We start from the raw sequence: 26,578 nt of genomic DNA, 5'->3' as shown, positions 1-26,578 counted from the left end.
TGAGGGGCAGATCGGAAGATCGGCGGAGAAAATTCAGGTCATGTCTTCGAGTCTAGACGAATGGAGACTGTTGCGGTGGAAGTGATGGGGTTTGGTTTATTCCACACATCACAGCACTCTCCTCGAGCCTGAGTCTTCAGAAAGCATTTCTGTCCGGGGTGGAAGTCGAAAGTGTGTTGTTCCTTCCTGTTTCCTCCGCCATCTAAGACCCCACGCTGATCGGACCACGTGACTCCACGATGAACAATCTCCTTCTTACAACTTTCGGTTTTGTGAATCCCAATGATCCAGAGTCTTCAGATTGCAGCATCAATCTAGCTCTTGGCTCGACCACTCAGTTGGACCTGGACTGGCTCAGACTACTTGGTCAATACAAGCTGAATTCCAGATAACCGACAGCTTATCCTCCTAGGAATCAAGACTATCCCACCAAACAACAGCATGGCACAACAGCCAACATATATCCTCGCCCCCAACTTCCACTTCAAACCCGGAACAGGGCCGATCGCGTTGGGCAACATCATAGCAGACCCGCTAAGACCGCACCGAGCTCTCACGACTGTGGATGCGACAACATTAAAAGCAGCATATCCACGGATCGAAACATTTACCGACTACGAGAGAAGCATTACTCGAGGAAGCAGTCGCGATGTCTCGATGAGCGTGTGGGCGGAATTCCTAAACAGTGTATCCGCGAAAGTCTCGGGCAGCCGGGGCAGCGATGTGCAATCAACATATACGATGGACTCCCTTGAGTCAATGTTTTTCGTGAACGATCCGACACTAGAAGAGATCCGCTCTCGTTTGAAAGCTCCTATGGTTCAGGCGGTCACTAAGGCGGGTAGGATCCCTGGATTCAGGACGCCCGTTTACATGGTTACGGGTCTAATGGTTGCCAAGGGATTCTCCGCCGACCTGGAAAATACACAACGACGCGGCGGAGAGGTTGAGCTTAGCGGAAACGCCCCTTCGCCGGTCGGTCAAGTTGGTGCTGGAGCTGGCCTGGCGCGATCTACGAGCACCGAGAAGGCAGATCAATGGAAAGCCGGGGAGGACATTGTCTTTGCATACCAGCTTCTCAAGATTGAGGTCAAAGGCTGGAAAGGAGATCGAATCATCTATGACGAGCTGAGGCATAAGAGTGCTTTATTAAGCAACGATGAGGAAGATGATACAGACGATGAAGAGGAGGAGGAAGAGGAGGAAGGCTTGCAAGAGGTTGTGATTAGTTCAATTCGCGCCGATAATCTACCAAGCGGTCGCGATGCAGGAGGGTTTGCTGTCTCAGAACTTGGTGAAAACCAGGATCATGTTCACTGTATATTTACAACATGAATATATACTACACGAAATCGTATTCTATGTTCAAAGATCAGAAAGTGCTGTCCCCAACTTGGCCCACCGGGAATCCTCAGACTGGCCGATTAAATCCCATACTTTCAGGTATAGGTACCCTGTTTTGACTCTCAAAGTGTCGGAGGCCAAAGCCTTGAAAATTGCGTGCATTCCCTTGCGTGTCCATGCTCGGCGCTGAACAGCATAAAATGGCTTATCGGGCGGATGAGAACCAATGTATTCCAACAAAAATCCGGCGATCCCGGCTGCTATGGCCGTAGAGATTGATGAGCCAGACTTACAAACCTCATCAGCACGATCCGGCCAGGCCGAGGGCACATCCACGCCCAATGTGCCGAAGACATTTGCTTCATCCTCGCTTTTTGGTGGATTAGAGTCTTCGAAATCGCCGTTGGCATTTGTTGCGCGGATCGAAATGACCGAATCATGGCGGGCGGGGAACATTTCTCTACTATTGCCACCAAAATTGGCTGCTGCTGCGAAAAAGAGAATTGAGTGGTGACGTTGATACAGGGCCTTATGGATAGCCTCGCTGATGCACGGTTGCTCGTCTGCGAAACCAAAGGACATGGAGATGATGTCGGCTTTCCAATCATCGCTTGCCAATGAGATCGCCTTGCGTAAGTCAGTCAAATAATTCTAGGCTCTGTGGGGGTGAAAAAACCAGCGTCACTTACATTCGCAATATGCTCACTGGAATCTGAGAAGTTTCTGGCATCTTTGGCAATACGTGCCACATATAAATCTGCCTCTGGTGCACATTTCATGATCAGAGATACCAGATGCGTTCCGTGTCCATCGCAATCTTGAGGCGTATCGGATCGATCAACCCAATCCTTCCAACCTTTTAATCGCGATTGGATACCAGGAAGAAAGAAGAAAGGGGCTCCCTCGTCATACCCAGTGTCCAGGATTGCAATGCGCACTCGGCGTTCAGGGTTGCGGAGACCAACTTTCGATGTGACTTGAGCGAGCTCTTTATGGAAATCTTCGAGGCGCGAAAGCCATCTGGCAGCGGCCTTCTCGGTTGGGATACGCTTCTTCTTCGAAACTTTCCGTTCTTCGGTATCTTCGGGCATCCCTGCTTGTTCAAATTTCGTATTTTGGCGAGTCAAATCCAAAGGGTCGATCTTTGTATAGTCGTTCATCCACTTGGTGCCCTGGAGCAGTTCTTCCAAGGGAAACACGACTTTATCATATAAGATGTTTCTCCGTTGCTTCAGGCCCTCTTTCCATTCCCGCGAGCTTGCACCTTCGACGAATGGTGCTATGTTGAAGGTATCCGGCTCCAAGCAATGACTGATGGCGCTCATATACCCTGGGTAATCAAAATCTCTCCACCGCGCGCGGTCTCGCGTATAATCGAGGGCCGTGAGGAGTTCCTTGTTGATTCTGGCAGCTAAGGGCTGGTCCTGATTGTTCTCCTTGAAAAGAGGGAATCCAATGCCGATCTCAACCAGCATAATCCCAAGGGCTCTGATCCTTGGGTAGTAGTGGACAACCCCGAGGGTTTTGTTAAACTCATTACACTCCGGATCATCGCCGTTAAAGTGAACTGAGAGATATGGTTTCCAAGTATATACCTTTTCTACGTCACCAGGAGCTCTAGCCTCCTGCATGAACTGTATGGTCTCGCTTGTCCATTCGGTTTTCATCCAGTCCGAGTCATAGTATTGCCAAACAGAGTATGCAATGATATAGGCCAACACAACCTTCATCCGTGGTGGTAGATGATGATTACGGAGTATTGTTGCTAGAGGAATCCCGGGGACATGCTTCACATTCTGTCTGGGCGGCTCAAAGCAGTGTTGAAGCTCTTCGTTCTGAACAGAGAGACAAAGTCGCGAGTCAGCCTCGACACCTATAAGACGGCAAAACTGTCCTCTGTCAACTCGAGAAAATCGTCTCGACGAAAGGAGGCTTGGCGTGTTTTGCGGCGTATCGTCCGCATCAGCGAAACGGGCGCGTTTCCTGGTGCTTGTATAGCTGCTTCTTGGAACAAGTAAACCCACTTCCTGCCAGCGGCTCAACCGTAATCCTTGCCATAATGGCGTTGACGAGAACAGCATATCGAATTGCACCAGGTCCTGGCCCGTGCCTTGCTGCGAGGGCGGCTGTAGCAAGAGACATACTAGGTGTCCTCTTGGCGTTGATTCCCCAGGCCCGTCGATCTGGCATGTACAGCACATAACCTCTTTCAGCGCCCGGTGAACAAGTTCATTCGCATGTTTGGAGCACTGGGGTTGAGCTGTTTGTTTTGTCGGGGCGGTGTCATCGCTAACATCTCGTCTTGAAGCTTTGCGATCACGTTTCGTGAACTTTGCGATATGCGTAATGACCCCCTCGGTATTGCGAGAATCTTTAGTCAGATTATCGAGGCCTCGTCTGATTTTATGATGGGCCCTCTCATAGGAGTTCATTCCCTGTAAAGACTCCCCTATGGCTTCCAGGAGCGGGTACCCATTCTTTCGTATTTGGTGTGGCCACTGGTCCAGATTCTTAGTTTCTGTGTATGCAAGGGGTTGTTTTTTGGCAATCACACATTACATATGGTTTCCACGTCACGTAGCAATTTCGATATTCGCAGTCGTAGTCGATTCTCCTGGTCTAGGCCAGCGGTGTCGATGTAATCGGCGACCAGCAACAATTCGGCCCCAAGACGCGCACACACCGGTCGCTTCAACTCCACGCCCAATGAAGATGCGATATGCGCGACCTGCAGAATAGCAGTGTGTGCAAAATCTATTGGATCCTCTGTTGCCATTGCTACCTAGCACATGACGGTGATTGTGCAAGATGCGAGTGAATGATGCGGGGCTGTTCAGCTGAACTCCTTTACCGCCCCAATCTAGAAGCTCATATCATACGCTAAACCCATGTCCAGACTAGACTAGTACGGCTAATCCGCAACAAAAATCGATGTTCTGGCGGCAGAAAGAAGAACTCCAGTGTTTATGGGTTTATGTTATTTGAACGAATGAAAGCATAAAGAGTGCTTTTTTAGTAATAACAAACGTAAATGCTATCGCGTGCTATGAATGCAAGAATATTCTATTTCAGCACGGTGGGTAGAGTTTATGATAAATAATGCTCTGAATAATTATGAGAATCTTACCCTCTTGCTTGCTGCTTTAAATCCCGCGAAGATTGCGAGCGAACTGGTTGCATACTCTGTAGTGGATGGACATTACGTATTATCCCTCACTAGGTTTTAATCCGACGAGGTTTGCAGAGATTAAGCCATTGATCTGTTAGTCTTACCGCCCCCGGGAGACTATCAAGATTTCTATGCTTTCATCTCTTTTGTTCCCTTCCGGATCTTCCATTCGCGCCACCCATAGGGGGCGGTGTAGTTATTTATTCAGTCTATTATCATGTCTCTTACAACTATAATAATCAGTCAACTGACAAATATTCTATAGATTCCGTCGCATTTAAACCATGTTTGTACGAGTCAGAGGAATGAGGCAGCGCGAAAATGCGGCCGCGGTTCCTCGTTTATATAAAGATATCGTCTTTCTAACTATAGGTATTGGAGTCATTCCAATCACCCTCCTCACCCCAAATCACACACGGAGAAAAGTGTATATCTTAGAACTTTAAGAACCTGAAATTCATATGTCCTCAATCCTAACTGAGAATTACTATAAAAGAAGGCATTTTAAAAACAGATTCTTCTAGAGCCTTTGTAGACTGCCTTCATGATCAGGTAATGCCTCAGTAATAGGGCCGCCTCTTGCCCCCGCAGCTGCCACTCCACCTCTCCAGCGCCATCTCCACCAGCTCCTGCGATAAAGCTGTTTCTGACAATGCCCCGTATTAATCCACGCACCAGGACGGGCTGTCTCCCCTGTCGTCGGCGGAAAAAGAAATGCGACGAGGAGAAACTGCAATACCTAGCATGCACGCGTAACAAGCTGCAATACGCCTGGCCTCCCCACATAGTCCACATATTTGGCCTTGACGCTGAACAGACACGGGATTCTGACGATTTGCATGGTCGCAAGGGACTTGGAAATCCAATAGACGCCCAATCAAATAACTCACTTCCAATACCGTCTACTGCTACGGCTACCAAGGATCCCATTGTAACACCAGAAGGTGCAGAACAGACGAGCGAGAGAGAAAATGGCGTTGTATCATGGTCTTTGGAGCCCAAGAGTGTTTTAAGCACTGTACAGGCTGGAATGCTACTGCCAGAGTCTCCATTGCTCATGTCGCACTATCTGGAAGATACAGCGCCCAAATTGGCACCAGCACCGGGCATACCCTGGGTATCGTGGATATTACCTGTCGCCTATAATGACGATCTCCTGATGAACGTTATTCTCGCTTTAAGCGGTGGTCGTCTTCTGTATAAGTTGCCCAACAACCAGGAAATCCACCATGCCAGTCACCGGCATTATTCATCCGCCGTACAGACCCTCTACGAGGCGTTTAACGATCAAAGAATGCTATCCAAACCTTTGACTCTGCTTCGAGTGGCATTGACTATATTGATTCTCGTCCACTAAGAGGTATGTGTTTAGGTGACATACACCCTTGCCCGTCTAATTTGGATACAGGTTGTGTCCGGAAATATGGACGGATCTCCATCCATCCACCTCCGGGCCCTTCGCCAGCTGATCTTAAATTTGCGGAGTAAACCCCGTCAAAGTATGTCAGCGGCCGAGCAGAAATTATACGGATTCGTGATGGAGCTCTATTCGTACATCGTCCTGTGCAACAGCATCACTCGATTTGACATGAATTGCAACAGAACTGTTACTTATGACTCCTTTTTACAAACATTTGACGACTTACAAGATTTGGGCGCCTTCGGCGTTATGTTCAGCGGCGGTCATCACCTCTTCGAACTCATATCCTCGGTATCTCTGTTTGCAGCTCAAGACCCAAATATAGACCGTCATGAGGAATACAGATATCTCAAGGCTAGAATCGACGTCTTGGAACCTCCACTCCCCAAAGAGCCCGATACTCATTTACGCCCCGGGTGCGGAGCAACCCTGGAGGTATGCCGCATAGCTTGACTAGCATTTCTAGAAAGCGCAAACTCGCCGTTTTCCAAATATGACACCATTCGCATGCAGCACCTACAACCCCTGCTTGACGTGGCAGTACTAAACCTGCCTCGGATTCTGCCGTCCAATTACTCGTGCATCCTGATGTGGCCCATTATGATTATTGGCTCGTGTCTGATAGAGGAAGAACAACGCGCGGTAATTTCGCATATGCTGCTTCATAACCAGTATGGGATGAAGAACACAGCTCAAGCAGCCGCAAAGTGATCGTATCCATTCCGACCAGCCTGTACCACAATATCACATTCAACCCGCCCTTGCCGGAGAAGAAAGTCATCTTAAGCGAAAACACTACGACTGGCTATTATTCAAAGATGATCTACGTTTTTGACGAACCATGGTGGCATAAGGCCGGTTTCTCGGGCGTGTTAGACTCTGAGAAGGGCCCCATTCTCTTCTCCCGCGATACAAGCATTTCTCAGGACAATCAGTGGTCCATCACTTGTTTTCTTGTCGGAGATAAAGGGCGAAACTGGTCCAAGCTACCCCAAGCATCCCGCCACCGACAAGCCTGGGAGCAGTTCAGTCAGAGCTTTGGAAAATTGACCGAGGTCCCTCGACCCGCCAACACTCTGGAAATGGAGTGGACCAAGGAGGCCTTTTTTCTGGAGTCTTCTCGCGAGTGGCGTGGCTATATGGAAGGAGCTATTAACTCTGGCCTCCAAGGAGGGGCTGAAGTGGTGAAGGGATTGGAGGATACTGCGAGTCGTCTTTGAATAAGTATTGATTAGTTACACTTGCTTTTCTCTCTGTATGTCAGTCTGGCAGCAACGAGGCTTCGTTGAAACCAAGAAAACAAGACCTCGGGTAATCATGAAGACATTCCCACGCTCTAGCCGGACAATATGATTGATTAAAAGTTACAGCTGTTCCAGGCCCTTCTTATCTGCAGCCGCGCTTATAGTAGCCAAGTCCCCTTGTTGAGCGATCAATTCTCCCTGCCTAAACCCTATTTGCATGGTTCACTCCACCAGACCCATTCCGCGGCACTGCTCGTCGACGTCAGTGAGATCATGGACCCTGAATATTTAATCTTCTGTAATCAGTTACTACGCACTGCTCCTAATTGTCACGCTGTGACTTCTGTGCGCACCTCAACCATCCCTCTATAAGACTCCAGTGCCCCATTGCGGTTTAATAATTTGTGGCCTCACACTTCTCACCACTCTTCTTCTCCTTCTCCTTCTCCTTCTCTTCCTCTACTTTCTCTCTCATCACTATCTTTCTCTCTCTCCCCCCCCCCCCCATCATCCTCTCTCTCAGCACCTCCGCCCTTTGGCGCTATCATCAAGATGGACACCCATCATATCTCTGACACCACGAACTATTACGAAAAGGTGCGCAAGCATCAGCAAACCCTTGAAAATGTCCAGGCCCAGAATAGACAGCCTCCAAAGCACAGAAAGCCTCGTGATCAGCTCCGTGGAGCTCATGCAGAAGGTGGACAAGAAAGGGACTAGTGATCTCAGAGTTTCTCTCATCCCCCATCCTTGCCCTGCGTGAGCCCACTGAAGGAGTTGAGAAAAGTTACGATCAATGATTTAATTCTTGAGATTCATCACAGAGGCACCTATATCTGTCTTCGTACGGTTACTCCATCATACCGAATACCCCGTGTCCTGGTCGTTGCAGGAGACGAGGGGCATAATGCTGTGACATTGGAATTGTACAATCAAGGAACATTTCGTGCCGACCACGAGATTATGGATGAAGGATCAGTATTGATTGTGAAGGAGCCGTACTTGAAAGTGAACACCGATGGAAACTATAGTATCCTCGTTGATCATCCTTCCGATGTCAGATTGATTCAAGAAGATGATGAGGTTTTTCCATCCGGTTGGCGGAAGGAGCTCACTGAAGATGGAACCACGCTCAGTTGACTGGTACGAGGCACCCCACTTTTGAATCTGTCTCATTATCGCCACGCGACGGAATGGTAAGCCTGGGATGAAATACAAAAGGAAACAAGCTAATAAACGAAAGCTACTTCAAGGCCTTGCAATCCTCGCCGACCGACGATGAAGTCGAGTTGATCAACCTCGATCGCCTTTCCGTCCTCATGAAAACCCATCACTTTGATGCGACTCTTCTGTACGCCAAAGATGCATCTTCGGTCCAAGACTAAATGCAGCTGCGCCATATGTCAGGAACACGAGGACGTGGGCAAATCGATACAGGATAAATGATCTCGACTTAGGGACGAAGTACAAGCCTCGCTATCACGGACAAAACCAAACATAGCCAAAATTGAGGCGATATTGTCTATGCTGACCAAGACACACAATCGGCCGGCTTTTGAATTCCCTCGTCTTGGTCTATGGGAACTTCATCTGGGTTGCTCAGCGATCTATACTAATCAAAAACTACCTTTCAAGATTATTAATGCATACTTGGAAGCTCTGAAATCTCTCGGTTTCTTGATTGATGGTGGGACCTTCCCTAGGGCAAACAAGTCACCTCTCGTGGTCAAAAAATGGGGAGTAGTAATGCATAGGGTCATTGAGTGTTGGGTGATGCTTGCCATTTCCTATCGAGTATTTGCACCCGATCTACAGGCACAAGCAGAGGACTATGCTAGGATCACCTGTAGAATGTGTATTGGTGAAGATGCGACGTTCGATGAGATCTACTCGAAAGATTCAGGTCTTTGGGCGGGCTCATTGCGAGCGCAGGGTTGGCCTGTGTGATTTCAGGCGGCGTTGTTTATTGTTATCATCTCTCAACATTGTCTGTATCCTTGTGAGGAAGTTATGGGCGTCTGATGGGAGATGAGGTTACAAAGGTAACTAGTGAGAAGCGAAGGTCAAGGCTATGACAATTATTGTGGTAATCACGAGTTCGAAGATTGTGCGTTGGATTCTGAGAGCCCATCGCTCACTCAGGTAGCCCAAAAAAGAGGACAATAGCGCACTCGATTCATTGAGAGAAATTATTTTCTAGCACATTCAATCTGCATAATCTCTACTTGCTCAATGGTCAACTGGGGTCTTCATAATGCCCTTGGAAAGTTAGCCGCTTAGCTTCTTGGGCTTGCCGTAACTCTCGGTAGATCCTCATGTCGCTTTGCCCATTGATGGCAAGCCTTGCTTGCGCAATACCTCCCATCTCGACTAGTTTGTCGGATTGATTAAGATGCGTCCAACAGACATGTACCATACTCTTTGCCGTTACTAAACTAGCATCAACCTCGCTCACAAGGTCGGGACGTGGTGTGATAATCATTGCATGAATCAACTCAGAGTACAAAATCAACCCCAAGAGCTAAGATACAAGAATAAGTGTTCTAACAGAGTCCTTCGTGATAATCCACAGCTTTCTTGCAAACGGCCCTTCCGAGATCCACTGCATGTCCATCCCAACCGTCAAGCCAATGACATCCCCCGCTTGAAATGTATGAGAGGCATCATTTTCCTTGTCGAAGGTTTAGACCTCACCTTCCAGCAGGAAAATGGTTTCATCCACTAGCACAGTGGTATATGACGCCGAAATCATACCATCCGCCTCCACATTCGAGCCAGCGATCACCTTCTCTCCCCGCCAGATCCCACTCATGATCGTTCCGTGTGACCCACTGTGCTGCAGGTAACGGAGCTCTCCCGCGACCAAAGGGCCGTGTGCAGGCTCGCAGTAGCGATAGCCCTGGAACTCCGTCGTGATTTCCTGCACTTGCACTTCGGTCAATGGGCGAGTGGCTGGCTGGGAGCCGTCCCAGATGAAGAGGAATGTCTTGAATAACGGCCCCTCGATCTTCCAGTAGACTTGGACTCCCTTGGGCGTGATGATGATCGAGCCCGGTTGAATATGAAAACGCGTGTCCGTGGCTGGGATGGTGAGCGTCGCGAATCTTTCGATCACGTAGTTGAGGGTGTCTCCGGATTGCGCCGAATGCTGGAACGAGGATGTCGATGCGCTCCTCCAGAACCCGGCGAATACCTTTCCGGATTCCCCAAAGGCCCGCACCGTGTACGCCTCGCCGTGAACCTGTCACCCAGACCGGGCTCAAAATGCTCATAGGGGCGCCATCTGCGGTTCGGTGGTTGTGGTTGGCACCGTGGACGATGTCCAGAGGGGCGTGATCATGTTAATAGAAGATGTGATTGCCAGAGGCACCTGAGTCGGTGTTATCTGTCTAGATTAAAATTATCCATCCCCCTTTTCCTTAAATTCATGAACATCATGGGAATTTCCACTGATAAATCACAAATCCCTGCCGACAAGTTCGGTTCACGAACCCCATCCATAGCTTTGAAGGAACAGGGGCAGAAGAATGCGCTTACAAATTCACCCGTGAGTCGAAATTTTTGACGGATCGTTCTTGGGATTGGTTTGAAGAATTTCTCCATTGCCAGAAATCGGATAAGAGCGGCGTTCGTTGTCAATTACAGTACAATCGCGGCATTTGGTCGCCGCCGCGGGGCCGCGATTGTCAAAACTTCCCGCATTATATACTGTAACCAATAGAGTCCTCATTTTCATGTAGTAACAGAAACGAAAAGAACAGACGAAAAGAAGAATTAAACCTCTTGTCCATGAAAGAGGGATACAGTGATGATACCAGGCATCTACAAAATCATCGACGGATGGGTATACAGCTTCCCCGTTTAATGGCCCATTGGTCATTCAAGTCAACAAAACTGTTCACTCAATGAAATTAGAGTGCCTTTAATGTGACCCTGTTTGACAAACCATCAATGTTCCGAAAATCTCATTGTTAATATTGTTCATCTGAGGGTGATTTAAGCCGTTGGCATTATTGTTCGGTGTTTCGGCAGCCAGGCGCGGCAATTGATCGGGTTGCCGCTGTTAGGGCTTCAGAGGCCGCGGTGGGTCTACCTATACGGAGTACTGCCACCTTGTTACGATACATCCATGAACCAGGCTCGGGGATGAAACTGATCCTCCGAGGTGCTTTGTCTAAGCAGTACTATTTGGATCTCTCATATTGGTAGTGGGACTGCCTTGCTTTCCCTCCTGTAGAGTCTTCAGGTGGTGAAAGTATTACTAGTGTGAGGGTCTGATTCAAGTGGAGTGATACGAGAGCGGGTAGCTGCAGATGGTAAGGGCGCAGTGGGAGATTTCAGGAGGCGAAGCAGAGCTCGATGGATGGCCGCTTGGGTTGGCTGATAACTCGATGTTCACGCTGACTCTAGGAAGCGGAAATGATGGCTGCTAAGCTGTAGATCCTTGAGGATCAAGTGGGTCAAAATTAGCATCTTGAGAATCCAGGTCGATCGAATTCTACTATCATTATTAAATCTAAATATATTCTTTGTTAATAATATGTTGGCACCATAACTTGCTAAGTTAGCGTTGGTGCAACCGGAAACCCCCATTCTGGCCAGTCGGATCCCGCCAGTTTGGTTGGGTAAAGCATAATTGACCACCATATAGATTGGTTTCTTTCTTTTACGCTGGACGGTTGCAGCAGTACCACTTGATTGCTCATTTAAATAAGGTTCAAGATCATTATAGGTCTAATTCTCTTTGTATATGTCTTTGTTTAGGGACGCCTCTTTATCTTCTAGCGCGCTTTCTGTTGAGAGATGTTCTTCGTTTATCCATCGTCCTCCAGACTGCCGTGGTGGTGACCACATTGGGCTTTATTCCGGCTCAGTCAAGCCTGAGGTCTGGTACACTGGTTCTCGTCGGACTATGCACTGGCCACTGTATCTCAACCGCATTATACTATTTTGTTCGCATGCCATGGGCCAGCCTCGCGGGCGGTTACTCGGTCATGTTATTCCTTCATTATATCGACATCGGTTTGTTGAAACGCTGGGAATCTCCACTAATCAAGAAATCTGACCCTTCTGGTGCAAATTCGCGTAATACGCCAACCTCATCTTGGGTAGCCCTATTGCGGTTTGGCATCTGGGCGGCTTTCAATGCACGATGCATCGGGACCCCTGAACAAGTGCACCATATCCCTAAGCCCACCACCCACGATCGAACCGCATTCATGCGTCGCTCCGCCGGTTTTATTCTTCTCGGCTACCTAACACTTGATGCACTCGCGTCGACGGGCGATCCTGAAGTGAGCTCTCGCTTCCTCGTTGCATCTCGTGTGCCATTCTTTCGGCGGTTATCCGAAATCGCAACGGAAGAGATCGTCATTCGGGTCTTTTCCACCCTGGCTGCAGGGATAGGCCTGTTATCGAGTCAAGGCGGATGCTATCATCTCTTCGCACTCATTAGCGTTGTTATGAAGTGGAGTGAGCCGCAGGAGTGGCCCCCCTTCTATGGATCACTGTCAGAGGCGTATAGCTTACGAAGACTATGGAGGTATACATAGCTTCTTCTTCTTCTTCTTCTTCTTCTTCTTCTTCTTTCCCCGGTGATAACAGACTGAACAAGAGAAAAGGCTGACATCAAAATCTAGTCGCGTGTGGCACCAATCTAATTCTCACAAATTCCGCGCGATATCTCGATTTTTGGTCCGCGATGTCTTTAGCTTCCAACCAGGTACACTCGCGGATCGATATGCGAAGATCGTGATGGTTTTCGCGGCCTCAGCTGTCATGCACTTTCTCATCGATCTGTCGGCGGGGCTGTCGATATCTACCTCAGGGGCCGCGCAGTTCTTTTGCACGCAGGCTCTCGGTATGATGATAGAAGACTTAGTAGTCATTGTTTACTTCGCTCTACGCGGCGACAGACCCTCCCGCGATCGGCCGGCATCGCGTGGAGAACGGATCATTGGCTTTCTTTGGGTTGGAAGCTTTTTGGTTTGGTCGTTTCCGGCGTATATCTATCCAATGTTGTATCGCTCTAACTCGGGTCTTGATGACTCGGTGGTTCCTGTGAGCGTGGTCGGGCTGTTGCAGGGGCTGTTCTGATGCGATGCGTTCATGCCAAGCTATGGTGAAGGGCTTTCGTCTGGCATTGTTGCAAGTGGGTCGGCATCTAGTCTACAAGACCCTGAATGGCTGGTCTAGATGCGTATACAAGGAATGTTTGCTGTGCTTTTGGGCCCGAGGACTGAGATAGAGAGATAATAGACAGAGGCAGCAATGTATGGTATTAGGTCGTGTTAAACAAGATTTTATCGCAGTTTTGCCGCTGCACTAAAAAGGGTCAACCCTTCTTAGCGCAGAGCTAAGAAGGTACGTTCAGTGCATATATCCCGCGGCCACAGATTTTAACTCATTTATCACGTCTCATATTCCTTGCATGAATGGTAATAAAACTAGATTTTCTGAGACGTCTCACCCAAAATCGATTCCTTAAGAGCCTCCCTGTCTGGATCCTGCTCGATCATGCCTCTAAAATACCCATCTTCACGTTGTAGAAGCTCCAATGGACTTCCAGACTCCACGATCCTCCCGCTATCCAGAACAAGCACGACGTCCGAGTCAGCGACTGTCTTCAGCCGATGCGCAATGACTAACAGTGTCGTCTGACGATTACCTAGGGCGGAGCGCAAACTACGTTGGATAAGCTGATCCGTGGCTTTATCCACAGATGCTGTTGCTTCGTCGAGGATCATGATCTTCGGCTGACGGACGATGACCCGGGCGAGACAAAGGAGCTGTCGTTGGCCATGCGACAGGTTTTCGCCGCAATCTGTGACAGGCTGAGATAAGATGTTGTTCTTAAGTGTCTCTTTTAAGAAAGGAGTGGCCTCCTCCGCATCGGATGAGCTCTCTTCGGTCGCTAAACAGGTATCGGCGCTGTTCGGGAGAGAAGATGAAGATTCAGGCGGAGTAGATACATCCTCAGAGAGGCGTGAGATGCCAAAATTCACTTCCTGCCATCCAACAGCCTGAAGAGCGCTCAGGAGTGTATCGTCTTCGTACTCATGAAACGGATCTAGGTTACTCCTAACAATGCCGCGAAAGAGCACAGGATGCTGCGGGATAATAGCCAAGCGACTGCGCAGAGAATGTAGTGGCACTTGGGAGATATCGACGCCGTCGACCACGATCTTGCCCTGTGTGGCCTTAATGAAGCGAAACAGGGCCAGAACAAGGGATGATTTCCCAGCACCCGTGCGTCCAATGACACCAACCCTAGAGCCTGGGTTTGCTGTGAAGCTTACCCCTTGTAGTACTAAGGGAAGATGAGGAGCATGTCTCACACATAGATCAGACACCTGAAGTTTTCCTCGTTGCGGCCACGACTCCAAATTGTCAGAATGAACAGTAGGGTCGGGGTTGTCCTCTCTCGGGACAGTAGCGTACGAGTGGATCCGTGCAACACTGTTCAACCCCTGTTCTAAATTGACATAGCGACGAATACTGAGGGCCATAACAAGAGAAACTTCGATCGTAAAAGTAATGGCGAATCCGGCTGTCGACGGACTCACCCCAGGTGTGTAGACTACCATCGCTGCGGAAACAGCAGAAAAGATCGCCCCGAGCACATTAATCCTGAACCCCAACCAGCGGTTCAGCAGCCAAAGATGCCAGTATGCTCTTGCATGATGACCGACTCTGGTGCAGAATTGCTGCATAACAATATTTTCCTGCCCGAAGGCACGGACCGTCGATAGCCCATTGAATATATTATCGATATACTCTAGAGGGGGGCCCTTTGAGGCATTTTCTAGAACCTTGAGCTTTCGTGATGCGGTAACGAAGCGTCGAGCGCACCAGAAGTATAGGGCCAGAAGCAAAGCAGAGATGCCAAGCAAGAACGGGTTGACGATGGCTCCTGCAACGATGGCTAGGATAACATCCATTGTGTACTCAAGCGTGGCTCGCAGATCGTCTCCGACTCGCATGTCGAGGACGCTGATATCTGCGGTAAATCGGCTTAATATGTCACCCAAGGGCACTTTTTCATGCCATTGAAGAGGCGCTTGGAGCGTCGCGGAAAGCATTTTTCGAAATAGACTCTGCGATGCTCTGAGTGCAGCAGATAAGGAGAGGTATGTTCGACATGTGCCAACAATGCACGTCAATACAGACAGGCTAAGATAGATACCGAGCCAGTAATACACAGGGTACTGGTGATCAGAGACGAAGATATTTATATCAGTGGCCTCTTTGTAGTGATCAGTCCAGAGGTGGATCCACCATGCCTGTTTCCATCAGCACACATATCTATCAAAACATGGATAGTCTGGTGAATTTCTTACCCGGGAAAGCATAAAGCCTCCATATGTCAGAAATGCAACTCCCAAAAAGAGCCACTCAATCGAGTTGGCTCCTTCTTTGAGGAAGATTGACGCTGCACCTTGTGAAGGAGGAAACGAGCTGATCATCTCTTTCTCCTTTCCTGCACCGCTAGAAGTAATGGATGGTATTCTGCCCGTAGATATGTTCGTAGACCTCCACTTATTTTCTACGGCATTCGAGGGACTCTCGTCTGCCTGCAGGAATGCATCACGCTTGTCTCCGACTTCTTGAACGCGAGAAACCTGTGAGACGGTAGTGGCCGACTGCAGCGCCCCTTTCTTGAGATAAACTACGTATTGCGCATGCGGTTTACAAAGCTCAAGGTGATGGGTAACCAAGATGCAAGTTCTGTCATGTAACAGTGTGCCACATAGAACATGGCGGTAGACATGCTCCCTGGTGTGAACATCCAAAGCACTGAAGATGTCATCCATGAGCAATGTACGTGCCCGCGAGAAAAGAGCTCTGGCAAGAGATACTCGCCACTTCTGCCCGCCACTAAGATTCGAGCCCTTGCTATTGATCGCGGTCTGGTCACCTTGAGGTAGACTGGCAAAATCCTCGTAGAGGGCGCATGCGAAGATCACATTCCTATACCTCGCCTCGTCGAACGGTAACCCGAAGAGAATGTTGTCTTTCACGGTGGTATTCTGGAGCCATGGTGTTTGGGAGACAAATGCGAGGGCTGAGTCCGTCAGCCAATGACCCACTTCTGGACACTGGGATAGCTCCTCAAAATCATCTGCTCGCGGGGCCATAATTCGACCTTCTAACACATCGACCTCTCCTAGAATTGCTGCCAATAGAAGGCTTTTTCCCGACCCAGTTGGTCCTGTCACAATGCTCAAGGCACCCTTTGGGAAACGCAAATCGAGGCCCCTCAAAATCCCACGCCCTTCGCCACATCCAGGCCAGGCCACAGTGACGTTATCAAAATTAATCTCCTTTGCTGGTATGGTTTTGTTCTCACGTTCTGACTGGGTCAGATACGTTTGGATTCTCTCCATACTCACCCGAGCGTTGAGCAGGAGGGAAAGAACATCAGGGAGAATAGTCATGGCAACCTCGATAGAGGCCAGGACGGAGACAGATGTGAAGGCCGTGGCGGCAGAGAGGCGGCCAGAAAGCAAAACAAAGACAGATAGACAGGTTGCAGATAGCATAATTGGACTGATTAATGACATCGAAACAAAAACGATCTGCCAGAGACAGACAATACGTTGGGCACGCATCTCCGTATCCCGCAGCTGGTTAATCTTATGCTGCCAGCGGCTCTCATGAGCCGAAAATTTGATTTGATGTATTCCTTGCAGCATTTCACTAATGGCTCGCACTCGGCGATCGCGAAAACGCATTAGGATGCCTTGGAGGCGCGCATACTTCCTGCCCGCCAGAATGTTGAGCAGCGTAAGCAGCAGCAGCACGGAAATCCCCACGAGAACGCTTTGCCACCCAAGGAGTCGTACCAGAAACGTTAATGCTAATCCTAGCTTCAGTGGGGATTCATAAAGTAGAAATGAGAAGCAAAGGAAATCAACAACATTCTGCACATCAACAGCGACCAGGTTAACCGGGCTGTAAGTCTCGTCAGCCGACTTCACTGTCCCCGACGGACTGGGATCCGAGAAACAATTCAGTCTAACAGCCTTCTCGAATATGCTAAGCGAAAGTTGCTGCCGCACCCTGATCACCAGCTTGTTGTACGAGATCCAGTATTTGAACGTTTCCAAAGTGGCAGATGCCATGACAGACAACCCCAGGCCTATGACTGCAAATAAAAGTGATTCTCTGCCATTTTCACCACTGCTTCCTTCCAGAATTATCAGAATGCGTAACATTGCCAATTGCGGAACGAACGCGAAAATTGACTGGAGACATGTTATGGTCACTTGAGCGCATATCGAGGCTCTGTGAGAGCGTAGTATTGTCCACCACAAATTTGTAGCACTATTCGGTTCGTGTTGTCGCAAATTAGATTTCCACGCAGCGTATGTCGTCTCTCCTCTTGTATAGTTGTCCAATTCTGGTAAATCCTTGACATTCAAGGACGGAGGGCGCTCTGCCATTTGTAGGACTGTCTCAGCCCACGAAAAACTGATCCAGCCCAGGAGGCTAGTAGTAAATTGTCGGTCAACAATGATGCCTTTGTAGAACACATCTGGACGCCGGGGGATCATGAAGCAGAGAGCACCAGCTATCGTTCCGAGTATTGCTTCGCTTCCAGCAAGTACAAGCAATATAGTATTTGAGTTGTCCGAGAGAAGAGTTCCGTATACTTGCGCAAGGAGAACAAGCAGCATCAGGGTGGTGCTTACCCCGGCTCTCCAGGAGATAGCAAAGGAGGCTGTAGCGGAAGAGCTAATAGCGAGCGCCGTGGACTGGAGTAGTTTACATATCTGAATTTTGAGTTAATCATCAGCACCTATACTCAACAGTTCCTCAATTTGCAGATTCCGTCTCCTAGGGAGCCCATACCCAGATTCCTACCCTATTCCACCACCCATATCTTGCTAGACTGCTCGTATTCCGAGTGAATTGGCATGCTTGTACGCTTGAGACAACCGTCCCAGCAACTACAATGACCAATATGATCAGACGAAGAGGCCACGGTGCCGTCTTTCTCGGGGCCTTGGGTGCCGCTACCCCATCTTGGTCGCTATAGCTAGTTGAGATGGGCTGGTGGTTACCAGTTACCAATCGCACGACCCAAACGCCGGTACGTTGAAAGGAGAACACACTCAGGCTGAATACCAGTAGCAACCCAATGATTCCCGCAATTAAAACCAATTCGTTAATATTTGCTGTATGGTACTTATGAAGGCTGCCCACCAGTCCTGCCCCGTCGTACTTGCTCTGTGTAATAACTGTCTTTTCACGGGGATCTTGAACCTCAAGGTGGCCCATTAAGGCCCGAGAGAAAGAATATGCCGGTATTTTGATAGCTGCTTCATGGCTAGCTGTAAAAGATCCCAGCATTGTCTCTTTCACCCCATAGAATCTTCTCATATTGCGAAAAGGATAAACCAAGGGTTATATATTATTAAATTGATTGAATGATATAAAAGGAAGAAGAATGAATTCTAGGCTTAACATGCCATTGCTGCTTGAGATCGGTTCTCAATTTTTCGAACCACACCAAACCTTCTCACTCTCAAACTAGTCACACAATCAGAAAAACATGCCCCGCGTAAAAATGGTTAATGTATTGGGAACTATGATGAGTAGCGGGTATTGTCGATCCGATCAGCTTTGTGGCGAACAGCAAACAACCTTAGCGGAGGCCCAGCCCCGCATCCAAGCTGTCTTCGTTGACAAAATTCAGTGAAAAATTGTTTAGTTATTACTGTTAGCCCGAAAGGCGCACTATAGGTGACCCTTAGGAGCACTATTATTTCGGGGAAGGCAGTATGACCATCCAACCGGACTATCGAGTTACCGAATTGCTCGCTCTTCTCAGCTAGAATTAGACACTTAGCGTGCATAATCCACATTTTTGAGAAAGCTGACATTCATTCCTAGGTGTCTTCATAATCCATGTCATGGTTTTACAATCACCATCCCCTCATATGAGTTGCCGCCATCACCGACATGAAAAAGAAAAACAAGATGGTCAGGACCACATACAGACTTGTTTCTCGCAATGGTAATGCGCCATGCACATCTGGGACTGCATCCGCAGGTACTTTTAGACTCTACATTACGTGATTTCAAGGATCTGCAACCATTGTCTCGAGGATTATATTGGAGAATGCACCAGCAATCACGCGTCTCGTGGCATTAACCCAGCTGCAGGATTCAGAGCTTCGACGTCTTGAGATTACGCCAAGCCGTTTCCCCTCATTACAGTAATCCCTATCCCTGCAGCTGATGTGGTATGCAGGCCATCGTGGCGAGCTGAACTACATAATGTGAAGGGGGTCAGCGGCGTTCAATGTCGCGTCAGCCATTCACACAACATACACGTTTTAGATTTTAGCATCCTATTTCGGCACAAATTAGGTCTGTCAGGGGATATGACCCAATAACCGAATATTTCAATGCCAGGGCCGCATACCAAATAGGCATTAGGAACTTACAGTCCGATCAATCCTCTTTCTACGAAGGTGGTCACGATGTAACGTATTTCACCACCGAGTGAAACACCCCTACCGAGTGAAACACCTCTGTATCCCATACTAAATCATCACTTTTTGACCTCTAATACCTCAACCAAATTTTATATCCTATACTTTATATTCTAATATTAGTATATAAAGGTATATCTAATTCTAATTCCTGAATATTATACGGTGTATATTAATATATTTCAAGGTAAAATATATCACGCTGTATTTTTATGTAATTTACTTTTTACTGATATTACAAGCTCTAGATTATCTTCTATCTTTTTAAAATAGACATATGTATTCTACTATATATATAGCCTATCTCAGTATCTGACTATAATCTAGCCACTAGTGGTTGAGATATTAGAGGTCAAAAATTGATGATTTAGTATGGGATACATGTGACGGTCTACAAAGGAGCTTAGAAAAAGACAAGTTTGTTTATGACTCGTAGTCAAGGAATTTTCCCATGGAGAGGAAAGGCTATCTAGGAGCGAGGATCTAGGGCCTCTATGTACTGCCTGAGGCTCCGCCTCAGGCAGGAATGCATCCAGGAAGGTTTCTCCATACCGGGAAGTTCCTTGGCTCAGGAAGTGACAATCCGGAAAGTTCCCTGATTTCAGGAGGTAACAATACAGAGGTGTTTCACTCGGTGGTGAAATACGTTAACTATACTGGATGACTAAGGAGACGAGTCTTTTTCTTTTTTTTTTTTTTTTTTTTATACCACGTTGATAGTATTCCCAAAAAATGTCTATGAACAGAGATACTTCAATGCACCCGGTCAACAAAATTGATGATCTTGCCCGCTGTGGAGCTTCTCTCAAAGCCGGAAAGTTCTTTCAAAAAAGTGACTTGAAAGAGGTGCTGGTTCTCAGGGATGATGAAGAAGAATTCCCAAAGCTTTTTGACAAGACATTCGTCTGACAACAACTGACCATCATGCGTTGGAATACGAAGTAATCGGATTTCCAGCGTTACCTCTGGCGAGGAATTCAACCGGTCCAAGATGATTTGCCAATGTAGGATATCCCATTTTGGGGTCTGCATGAGTGCTTTCAACCGCTCGAATTCAGTGTAATCAGCAGACCATTTGAAACTGAAGCGGCGGTCCCGTCCTTGCATACGTAAAACGCGCAGATGCTTCCGCTCACCTTCTGGAATGAAGTCGCCAACAGATGTCGGGAGGCTATGCACGGATCCGACGTCGCCAGTGATATAGCGGACGAGAGGATTACGAAGCCGTTGCAGAGAGGTTTGCACCACTAGCCCCGTTTGACCCATGGGAAGTGGAGATGGAACTTCTGAGTCCGGATCAAAAGAGAAATGTCCCTGGGCGTCAAGAACGGCTGTGGGAAAAATCTCAAGTAGCATATTGCGCGTATCGAAGACGAAATCAGACACGCTATTGCTATCCTCGTCGACGAGCCCGTGCTCGCCCGTCAGCTCGGCATTACCAATTGCCTAAGGACCAGCTTCTGCACTGCCCATGACAGAGCATATTTTGACGTCCCCTAAAGTGGTGCGGATGAAGGCTTGTTGTGTGGCAGTCAGCGGCTCGGATGTATAGATGATCTTGTCCAGTTTTAAGCGACTGCGAACTTCGGGGGACATCGTCGCCACATGGTAAGTCACGCGGACAATTTGACTTCCATCGCCGGCCAGGACATTGACGTGGTAATGAAGCAGTGTTTGTATAATTTCATCCAGGGTCATGGAGTCTCCTCCGCTGAGCACTGAGGCTCCAGCATTCTCAAGGATCTCCGTCATAAGGTCCAAAGACCTGTAGAATCCCCCGGAGACATGAGTAGACAGGACCCAGTCTCTGGGACTGACAACACCACAAAGGCGAATGAACTTTCCCATTTGAATTCTCTGCTGGCGGTTCTCGTGCACATCCACAGCAAACATCATAGGCGTGCCTCCGCTGCCACCGCCGGTGATGCTCAAATACGAGCTCTGGCGGTAGGTGTTTCGTCGATCGACATCATTCGTCAGTCTTTCCGCGGCTTTATATCTGGCACTCAATTAGCATCGTCGATAAATGTTGAGATGCACACATACATTGCACTTTTCTGTAGTAGAGGCTGGGACGAAAGAGCGTAGTCTGCCCGATCTCCCGACGCCTTTCTATGGGCTTGTTCGATTGTGTCTTCACAAGGGGGATATTCAATCTCAGGATGGTAAAACGGATGTAACTGGGCAATTGTCAGCACTTCGGCCAGTGCGTAGCGCTCTCGTTTCATTTTCGTCCTCGTTATAGTGATATTGAAGATATGACGAAAGTCAAAAGGCTTGAAAAATAGAAAATAAGGGAGTCCTAGTCACTCAAAGATGTATTTGGTTGCGAGAAGATGTCAGGGCATAGGTACACGCAACCACCAAGCATAGAGAGGTAATCTCTGTGGTTTATCTAGTATATAATTTGGCAATGCATTTATGTATCTTGGCTTCCAGCACCGTAAACCAAAACGCAGAACTGTGTGATACACTGCAATCCGACCCGCAAAACTCCCATCTCACGTGGAATGTCGATGTGGAATGTCGATGTCCGACCTAAAAATACCTGCAAACACTTGCTCTAACCAGATGTCTGTATTGTGTGACAAATCGTGCATATAGCTGCACAACCTGCCTTTTTTTCAGCTACTATAAATACACAGGGATATCCACTTTTACACTTGTCTTCTTATCAGCATCATTTGTATTTGATGTTTGGCTATTTGTAGGGTGGGGTACATTGCGATAATATCACTAGTGCATACATCTCACGCCGGCTGCTATCCCAGCAGCCTGATTCAAAACATGCTGGCAAACACAGCTGCATCTCAGCCTTCAAGATTCGTAGCAAACAAAGTTGCATCCCACCTCAGCCGACGGAGATGTCGAGCAGGGTCCTGGACTTGATTCCGGGAATGCAGCCACCGATAATTATCCATCAGGAGGATTGAGTTTCGAGGAAGCTCAGCTGAGGTCAGATGCAGAATGTGCCGAGAATCCTTCTCCAAATCCAGTAAGATCCCCTTCAGTTCATTAAGCGCCGTCTCTGTCGCATCATTCAGCGGGGTCAGCAGTTCTTCGCGGAAGCGAATCCTCGTCGAGGCGCCTTTTTGACCCACTGCCAGGATGCTCCCAGTAATATGGCGCTGACCATGCCGCTTGATGAACTCGGAGGGAATACGGATCTTGTATTGGGGTCGGCAGAGACGATCCCTAGAACTTGGTGACAGCATTTTCCACAAGCTTTCGACCTTCATAGTAGAAAGCGTGCCGCCACCGCAGCGATCCGGTTGGAGGATATGAAGCGCAAAAAACCTAGGTGGGCACTCCTCGTAGCTGCAGTCGGTGTGCCAGGGAAATTCCTGCATCGTCTCCGATCTAGCCTGGTGGCCCTTCGTCTGAAAATCGGTACTTTGCGGCCGCACGTCCCAGAACCATCCCTTGGTGGCGCTGTGGGAGATTGGTAGCCCATGGCCGTGCTGTCTGTGGAGGCTAATGACTAGGTTTCGAAGATACTGGCTTTCATCGTCTGGAAAGCGCAGGCTGACTTTGAGAATGCCGTGACGGTCGAGCTGCTCGTTCACATTGCGCACGTGTTCGGGGTGTTGGGTGCAATCAAGCCCATCTGCAATGATATGAGGTAGGCCCGGAATAGCCTCGGGCTGTATTCGTGTTGACAATCCTCGTATCCAAGAGCGGGAAAGTCCTGGGCTGTCTGGACAATTCCTGCGTCTCAGGACGGTGCGGTGGATGTAAGGCTCGATGCGTTGCATCTTGGTAAGTTTGTGTCAGGATCGCGGTGCGATGAAGATGAGAAAGGTGCTTGAATTCCTCAAGATGCAGCGTAGCTGCGAGAGAGCTATCTACTGTGGATCAGGTGACACATTAAAGTACATCAGGAAGGAGAAGCGGTCCAACAGTTTGTTATACTGGTCACAACGATTATGCAAGGACTGAATGAACCGGTTCAGCGTTGACTCATTCTATGTATACTTTTCTATCCATTCACGTCATTGCTTTATATACCTAGCTAGGTACGGGCATTGGTAGTGTGTGGCCTATTCTGCCGGCGCATCTGCGCGGCAGTGTTACTACAGGTGCAGGGGTTAGCGATCGAAAATACAAGATGGCAAGATAGCTGTACATGACATACATCATGCATTTTCCAGCGCTATGTCACAAAGGGTTTTGTGCGCTGTCCTACCAAGTGTGCTGAGGAAGAAGCGCGCCGGTCCCGTTCGAAATGCCGTGGGCTGACCAGAATCAACAAATTCCACCACAAGGCGATGGTGGAGTCTGAGGATCAGCCTTGCATATCAGCCTTCCATACATTAAAAATGGCTCTAAATCTATCCAAGCCCTATTCTTACCTAGCTCACAAAGTGATCTTCGAAGGCCTTGAAGAAGAGAAAGCTTTTTACGTAATTGATCAATACTGAGAGCTCGGTCTAATGGATCTGAATGCTGTCAGCAAATGGTCTGGGCGCTTTGGGTACTGATCAAAATAAGCAGCAATTTAAGACTTTGTTTGCTTCGTTTCGTCGTTCAGTGCCTGCCTTTCTTGAAGACAGTTTCTCCTGGCTTGTGGCGCTCAAGATCGTGAATTTGTGCTTCAGCTGTCCTCTCCATTTATTTCAATAGCCATGATACAGCCGCTTACGCAATAAGGATAGGCTGAAATAAACCATTGGCTTGTAGATAGGAAGAGATATCACATGCAGACCTAGGCTAGCATTCTTTCATCACAGTGCACATCCAGCTTCCGCCATTGCTAACAGCGCAGATTCTCTGTGGGCTGCTACGCCAAATCCCGAATCCCAAAAACTGACCATGAACCGAGTGGTATGTCCCAATGAGCGGGTACTGATTCAGCTCTCCACATGGCTTCAGGACGACTTCGTATAGGCGCGCATGTACTCGGCGCTGTACCACATAAGTGGTAGCCCCAGAGACCGGGTAAGGGCTGCAAAGACGCGCCAAAGTGCCGATCCACTTTGGGGGACTCATTTCATCGCCAAAGATGATTCCGGCACCCTTGCCCCCTCGAATAGGCTTGAGGAGGTATTCATTTTTCAGCTCCCTGTCGTCGAGAATCGAATGCCGGATCAGGTCCTTCAGCTCTGTCGAGCCAGGAATTATTGTATCAGCTATTCCATTTTCCAGTGCCCTCGCCTGGACAGGGGTCAAGATGCCCCTCCTCCTTAGGTCCGGAATCTCCTGCTTGACAATGCCGAGCATTCGCTTGTCATGAACCAAGAGGATGGTCCGCATGTCGTTGAAGCAACGTAGACTGATCTGGCGTAGCATCTCGGTGGGCATGCCGAAGAGCTCATGCTGATGCAACTCTAGGCCAATCTGGTGTACCTCTTCTATTGCCATCCCGTCGTCGGTAATTCGGAGCGGAAGGGCTGAATCGCACAGCGGGCTAGTGTTCTTCACCACGCAATAGAGCTTAAATTTGCTCGAGCTCTGAGGGTCGGGGAGTATCCGCAGGTCAGCAGGGCTCACAAGCCGTGGGCTAATACCCAGTTCACGGTGCAGAAAATCAATGACCATATGAATGTCAATCCCTGGCTCTTGTCCTTTCAGCAGGTGGAGTGGTTGGTCCAGACGGAGAAGTTTCAGCATTCCTTTCAAGGTCTGTTTAGATTGTGGATCAATTAGCAAGAGTATGAAGAGCGATCGGGGTTGCTTACATCGGCTGGTTTTGTTGCGGGCACGACACCGTTTTCTCCCACGCCCAAGTTTTTCAAGCCAAGTTGTCCATATGCTTGGTGCATGAATCCGTTAAAAGAAAACCGAGCATTGATTTCAGTGATGCGGAAGTTCTCAGCTACTTCGCCGTCTGTGGTATTGTCCTCGACGAGGAAATCAGGTCTCCAAGAACCGACCTGATTCCGATAAGGGAGATGCTCCTTGTCTATCCACTGTTCTATACGTCAATAAATGCAGATTCTTATACACTAGTGGGAGATACATGTTGCCCCTTTTGAGCTGGTTATACATCTCGCAGAAAGGGAATAGAGACAGGGACACAAACACGTAGTAAATCCTCCTCCTCTTTGGCCAGAGGCATACGCGCTGAGAATCTAGCATTGGGGTCTGTCCACCAGCGCTCGACGATGTCTGTAATCGCAGTGACTAGAGCACCATGAAGTCTCGAAAGCTTCTCCTTATGCTGCCCTGTAACGAGGATTGGTCTTGGACAAGCGAGCTTATGAGATCCCTGGTGCCAAAGGTATGGTGGACACAGCTCCAAGATTCGAGATTGCAGTGATTCGTGCTCCCTCTCGTATAATAAGGCATCAAATAGATGGGAGGAGACTGGCAGTAAACAGTCATTACCTATCTGAAGATGAAGCTGCTGCAGTGATTCTCGACAAGGGTACTTCATTGTTTTGGATTCAGTGTTGAGTTAAAGAGAGTTGTTATATGTTGTGATTTTTTTTTCTGAGCTCATTTGTGGGTAAGTTTGGGAAGACCGTGCATTTATGGCTAATCATTACAGAGACCTATGGGTAAATTCAATTAAAATCTGGCGAACAAGGTTAGGTAGATGGCTTGTATGTCACGTAAAAGCTTCTGGTAAAGTTGCGACACTGGGTTGCTATAGTTGTCAGTCTACTTTTGGGGAGACCAAATACAGTGAAAAATAATATGCAATTTATTGCAAAACCGACTGAGACCAGACAGGATCTAAATCGGTACCGAATCTCAGCTGGAGCGGAGCCATCTCTATACATAGTAAGTTGAATCCTTCTTAGATTTGGGGGACGCTACACGCACACCGGTCTCGCTACGCGCACACCGGCCCTCGCTCTGATTAGTCAACAGGAGTCAGGGGATTAGTTAGTAACCTCGAGAGGGGATGTCATCCAGGGGTCCTTCCTAATCGGGAAGCAGACGAGCGGGAGTA

At 48.4% G+C, this 26,578-nt stretch overlaps 10 protein-coding genes across 10 annotated transcripts; 4 read left to right on the top strand and 6 right to left on the bottom strand.

Moving 5' to 3' along the window:
* Positions 1-441: 441 nt before the first annotated feature.
* KD926_004716 (uncharacterized protein) lies at positions 442-1,335 on the top strand (the record flags this gene model as incomplete). Its single annotated transcript, XM_053098104.1, has 1 exon — positions 442-1,335. One exon carries the CDS (start codon positions 442-444, stop codon positions 1,333-1,335), a length of 894 nt encoding a protein of 297 aa, XP_052957907.1.
* Positions 1,336-1,365: 30 nt separating this feature from the next.
* KD926_004715 (S8/S53 family peptidase) lies at positions 1,366-4,120 on the bottom strand (the record flags this gene model as incomplete). Its single annotated transcript, XM_053098103.1, has 3 exons — positions 1,366-1,971; positions 2,034-3,842; positions 3,899-4,120. The coding sequence occupies 3 exons, from the start codon at positions 4,118-4,120 to the stop codon at positions 1,366-1,368; spliced, it is 2,637 nt and encodes an 878-aa protein (XP_052957906.1).
* Positions 4,121-5,165: 1,045 nt separating this feature from the next.
* KD926_004714 (uncharacterized protein) lies at positions 5,166-7,153 on the top strand (the record flags this gene model as incomplete). Its single annotated transcript, XM_053098102.1, has 4 exons — positions 5,166-5,861; positions 5,922-6,368; positions 6,447-6,549; positions 6,606-7,153. The coding sequence occupies 4 exons, from the start codon at positions 5,166-5,168 to the stop codon at positions 7,151-7,153; spliced, it is 1,794 nt and encodes a 597-aa protein (XP_052957905.1).
* Positions 7,154-7,802: 649 nt separating this feature from the next.
* Positions 7,803-8,562, top strand: KD926_004713 (uncharacterized protein; the record flags this gene model as incomplete). The annotated part of the gene is made up of 4 exons (XM_053098101.1): positions 7,803-7,936; positions 8,002-8,273; positions 8,328-8,373; positions 8,421-8,562. 4 exons carry the CDS (start codon positions 7,803-7,805, stop codon positions 8,560-8,562), a joined length of 594 nt encoding a protein of 197 aa, XP_052957904.1.
* A 1,298-nt stretch (positions 8,563-9,860) lies between these two features.
* Positions 9,861-10,780, bottom strand: KD926_004712 (uncharacterized protein; the record flags this gene model as incomplete). Its single annotated transcript, XM_053098100.1, has 2 exons — positions 9,861-10,418; positions 10,715-10,780. 2 exons carry the CDS (start codon positions 10,778-10,780, stop codon positions 9,861-9,863), a joined length of 624 nt encoding a protein of 207 aa, XP_052957903.1.
* Positions 10,781-12,135: 1,355 nt separating this feature from the next.
* On the top strand, positions 12,136-13,273 carry KD926_004711 (wax synthase family protein; the record flags this gene model as incomplete). Its single annotated transcript, XM_053098099.1, has 2 exons — positions 12,136-12,719; positions 12,817-13,273. 2 exons carry the CDS (start codon positions 12,136-12,138, stop codon positions 13,271-13,273), a joined length of 1,041 nt encoding a protein of 346 aa, XP_052957902.1.
* Positions 13,274-13,623: 350 nt separating this feature from the next.
* Positions 13,624-18,532, bottom strand: KD926_004710 (uncharacterized protein; the record flags this gene model as incomplete). Its single annotated transcript, XM_053098098.1, has 3 exons — positions 13,624-15,459; positions 15,517-17,952; positions 18,032-18,532. 3 exons carry the CDS (start codon positions 18,530-18,532, stop codon positions 13,624-13,626), a joined length of 4,773 nt encoding a protein of 1,590 aa, XP_052957901.1.
* Positions 18,533-20,433: 1,901 nt separating this feature from the next.
* KD926_004709 (uncharacterized protein) lies at positions 20,434-21,908 on the bottom strand (the record flags this gene model as incomplete). The annotated part of the gene is made up of 3 exons (XM_053098097.1): positions 20,434-21,126; positions 21,172-21,679; positions 21,727-21,908. The coding sequence occupies 3 exons, from the start codon at positions 21,906-21,908 to the stop codon at positions 20,434-20,436; spliced, it is 1,383 nt and encodes a 460-aa protein (XP_052957900.1).
* A 582-nt stretch (positions 21,909-22,490) lies between these two features.
* On the bottom strand, positions 22,491-23,435 carry KD926_004708 (CASlike; the record flags this gene model as incomplete). Its single annotated transcript, XM_053098096.1, has 1 exon — positions 22,491-23,435. The coding sequence occupies one exon, from the start codon at positions 23,433-23,435 to the stop codon at positions 22,491-22,493; it is 945 nt and encodes a 314-aa protein (XP_052957899.1).
* Positions 23,436-24,390: 955 nt separating this feature from the next.
* Positions 24,391-26,056, bottom strand: KD926_004707 (uncharacterized protein; the record flags this gene model as incomplete). Its single annotated transcript, XM_053098095.1, has 3 exons — positions 24,391-25,302; positions 25,359-25,594; positions 25,741-26,056. The coding sequence occupies 3 exons, from the start codon at positions 26,054-26,056 to the stop codon at positions 24,391-24,393; spliced, it is 1,464 nt and encodes a 487-aa protein (XP_052957898.1).
* Between the last annotated feature and the right edge of the window lie 522 nt (positions 26,057-26,578).

Source organism: Aspergillus affinis (assembly GCF_023601865.1).
Source record: "Aspergillus affinis strain CMG 70 chromosome Unknown NODE_22_length_351263_cov_86_343593, whole genome shotgun sequence".
NCBI lineage: Eukaryota > Fungi > Ascomycota > Eurotiomycetes > Eurotiales > Aspergillaceae > Aspergillus > Aspergillus affinis.
The sequence above is the reverse complement of the archived record's forward strand: the minus strand, read 5'-3'. Positions and strand labels throughout refer to the sequence as shown.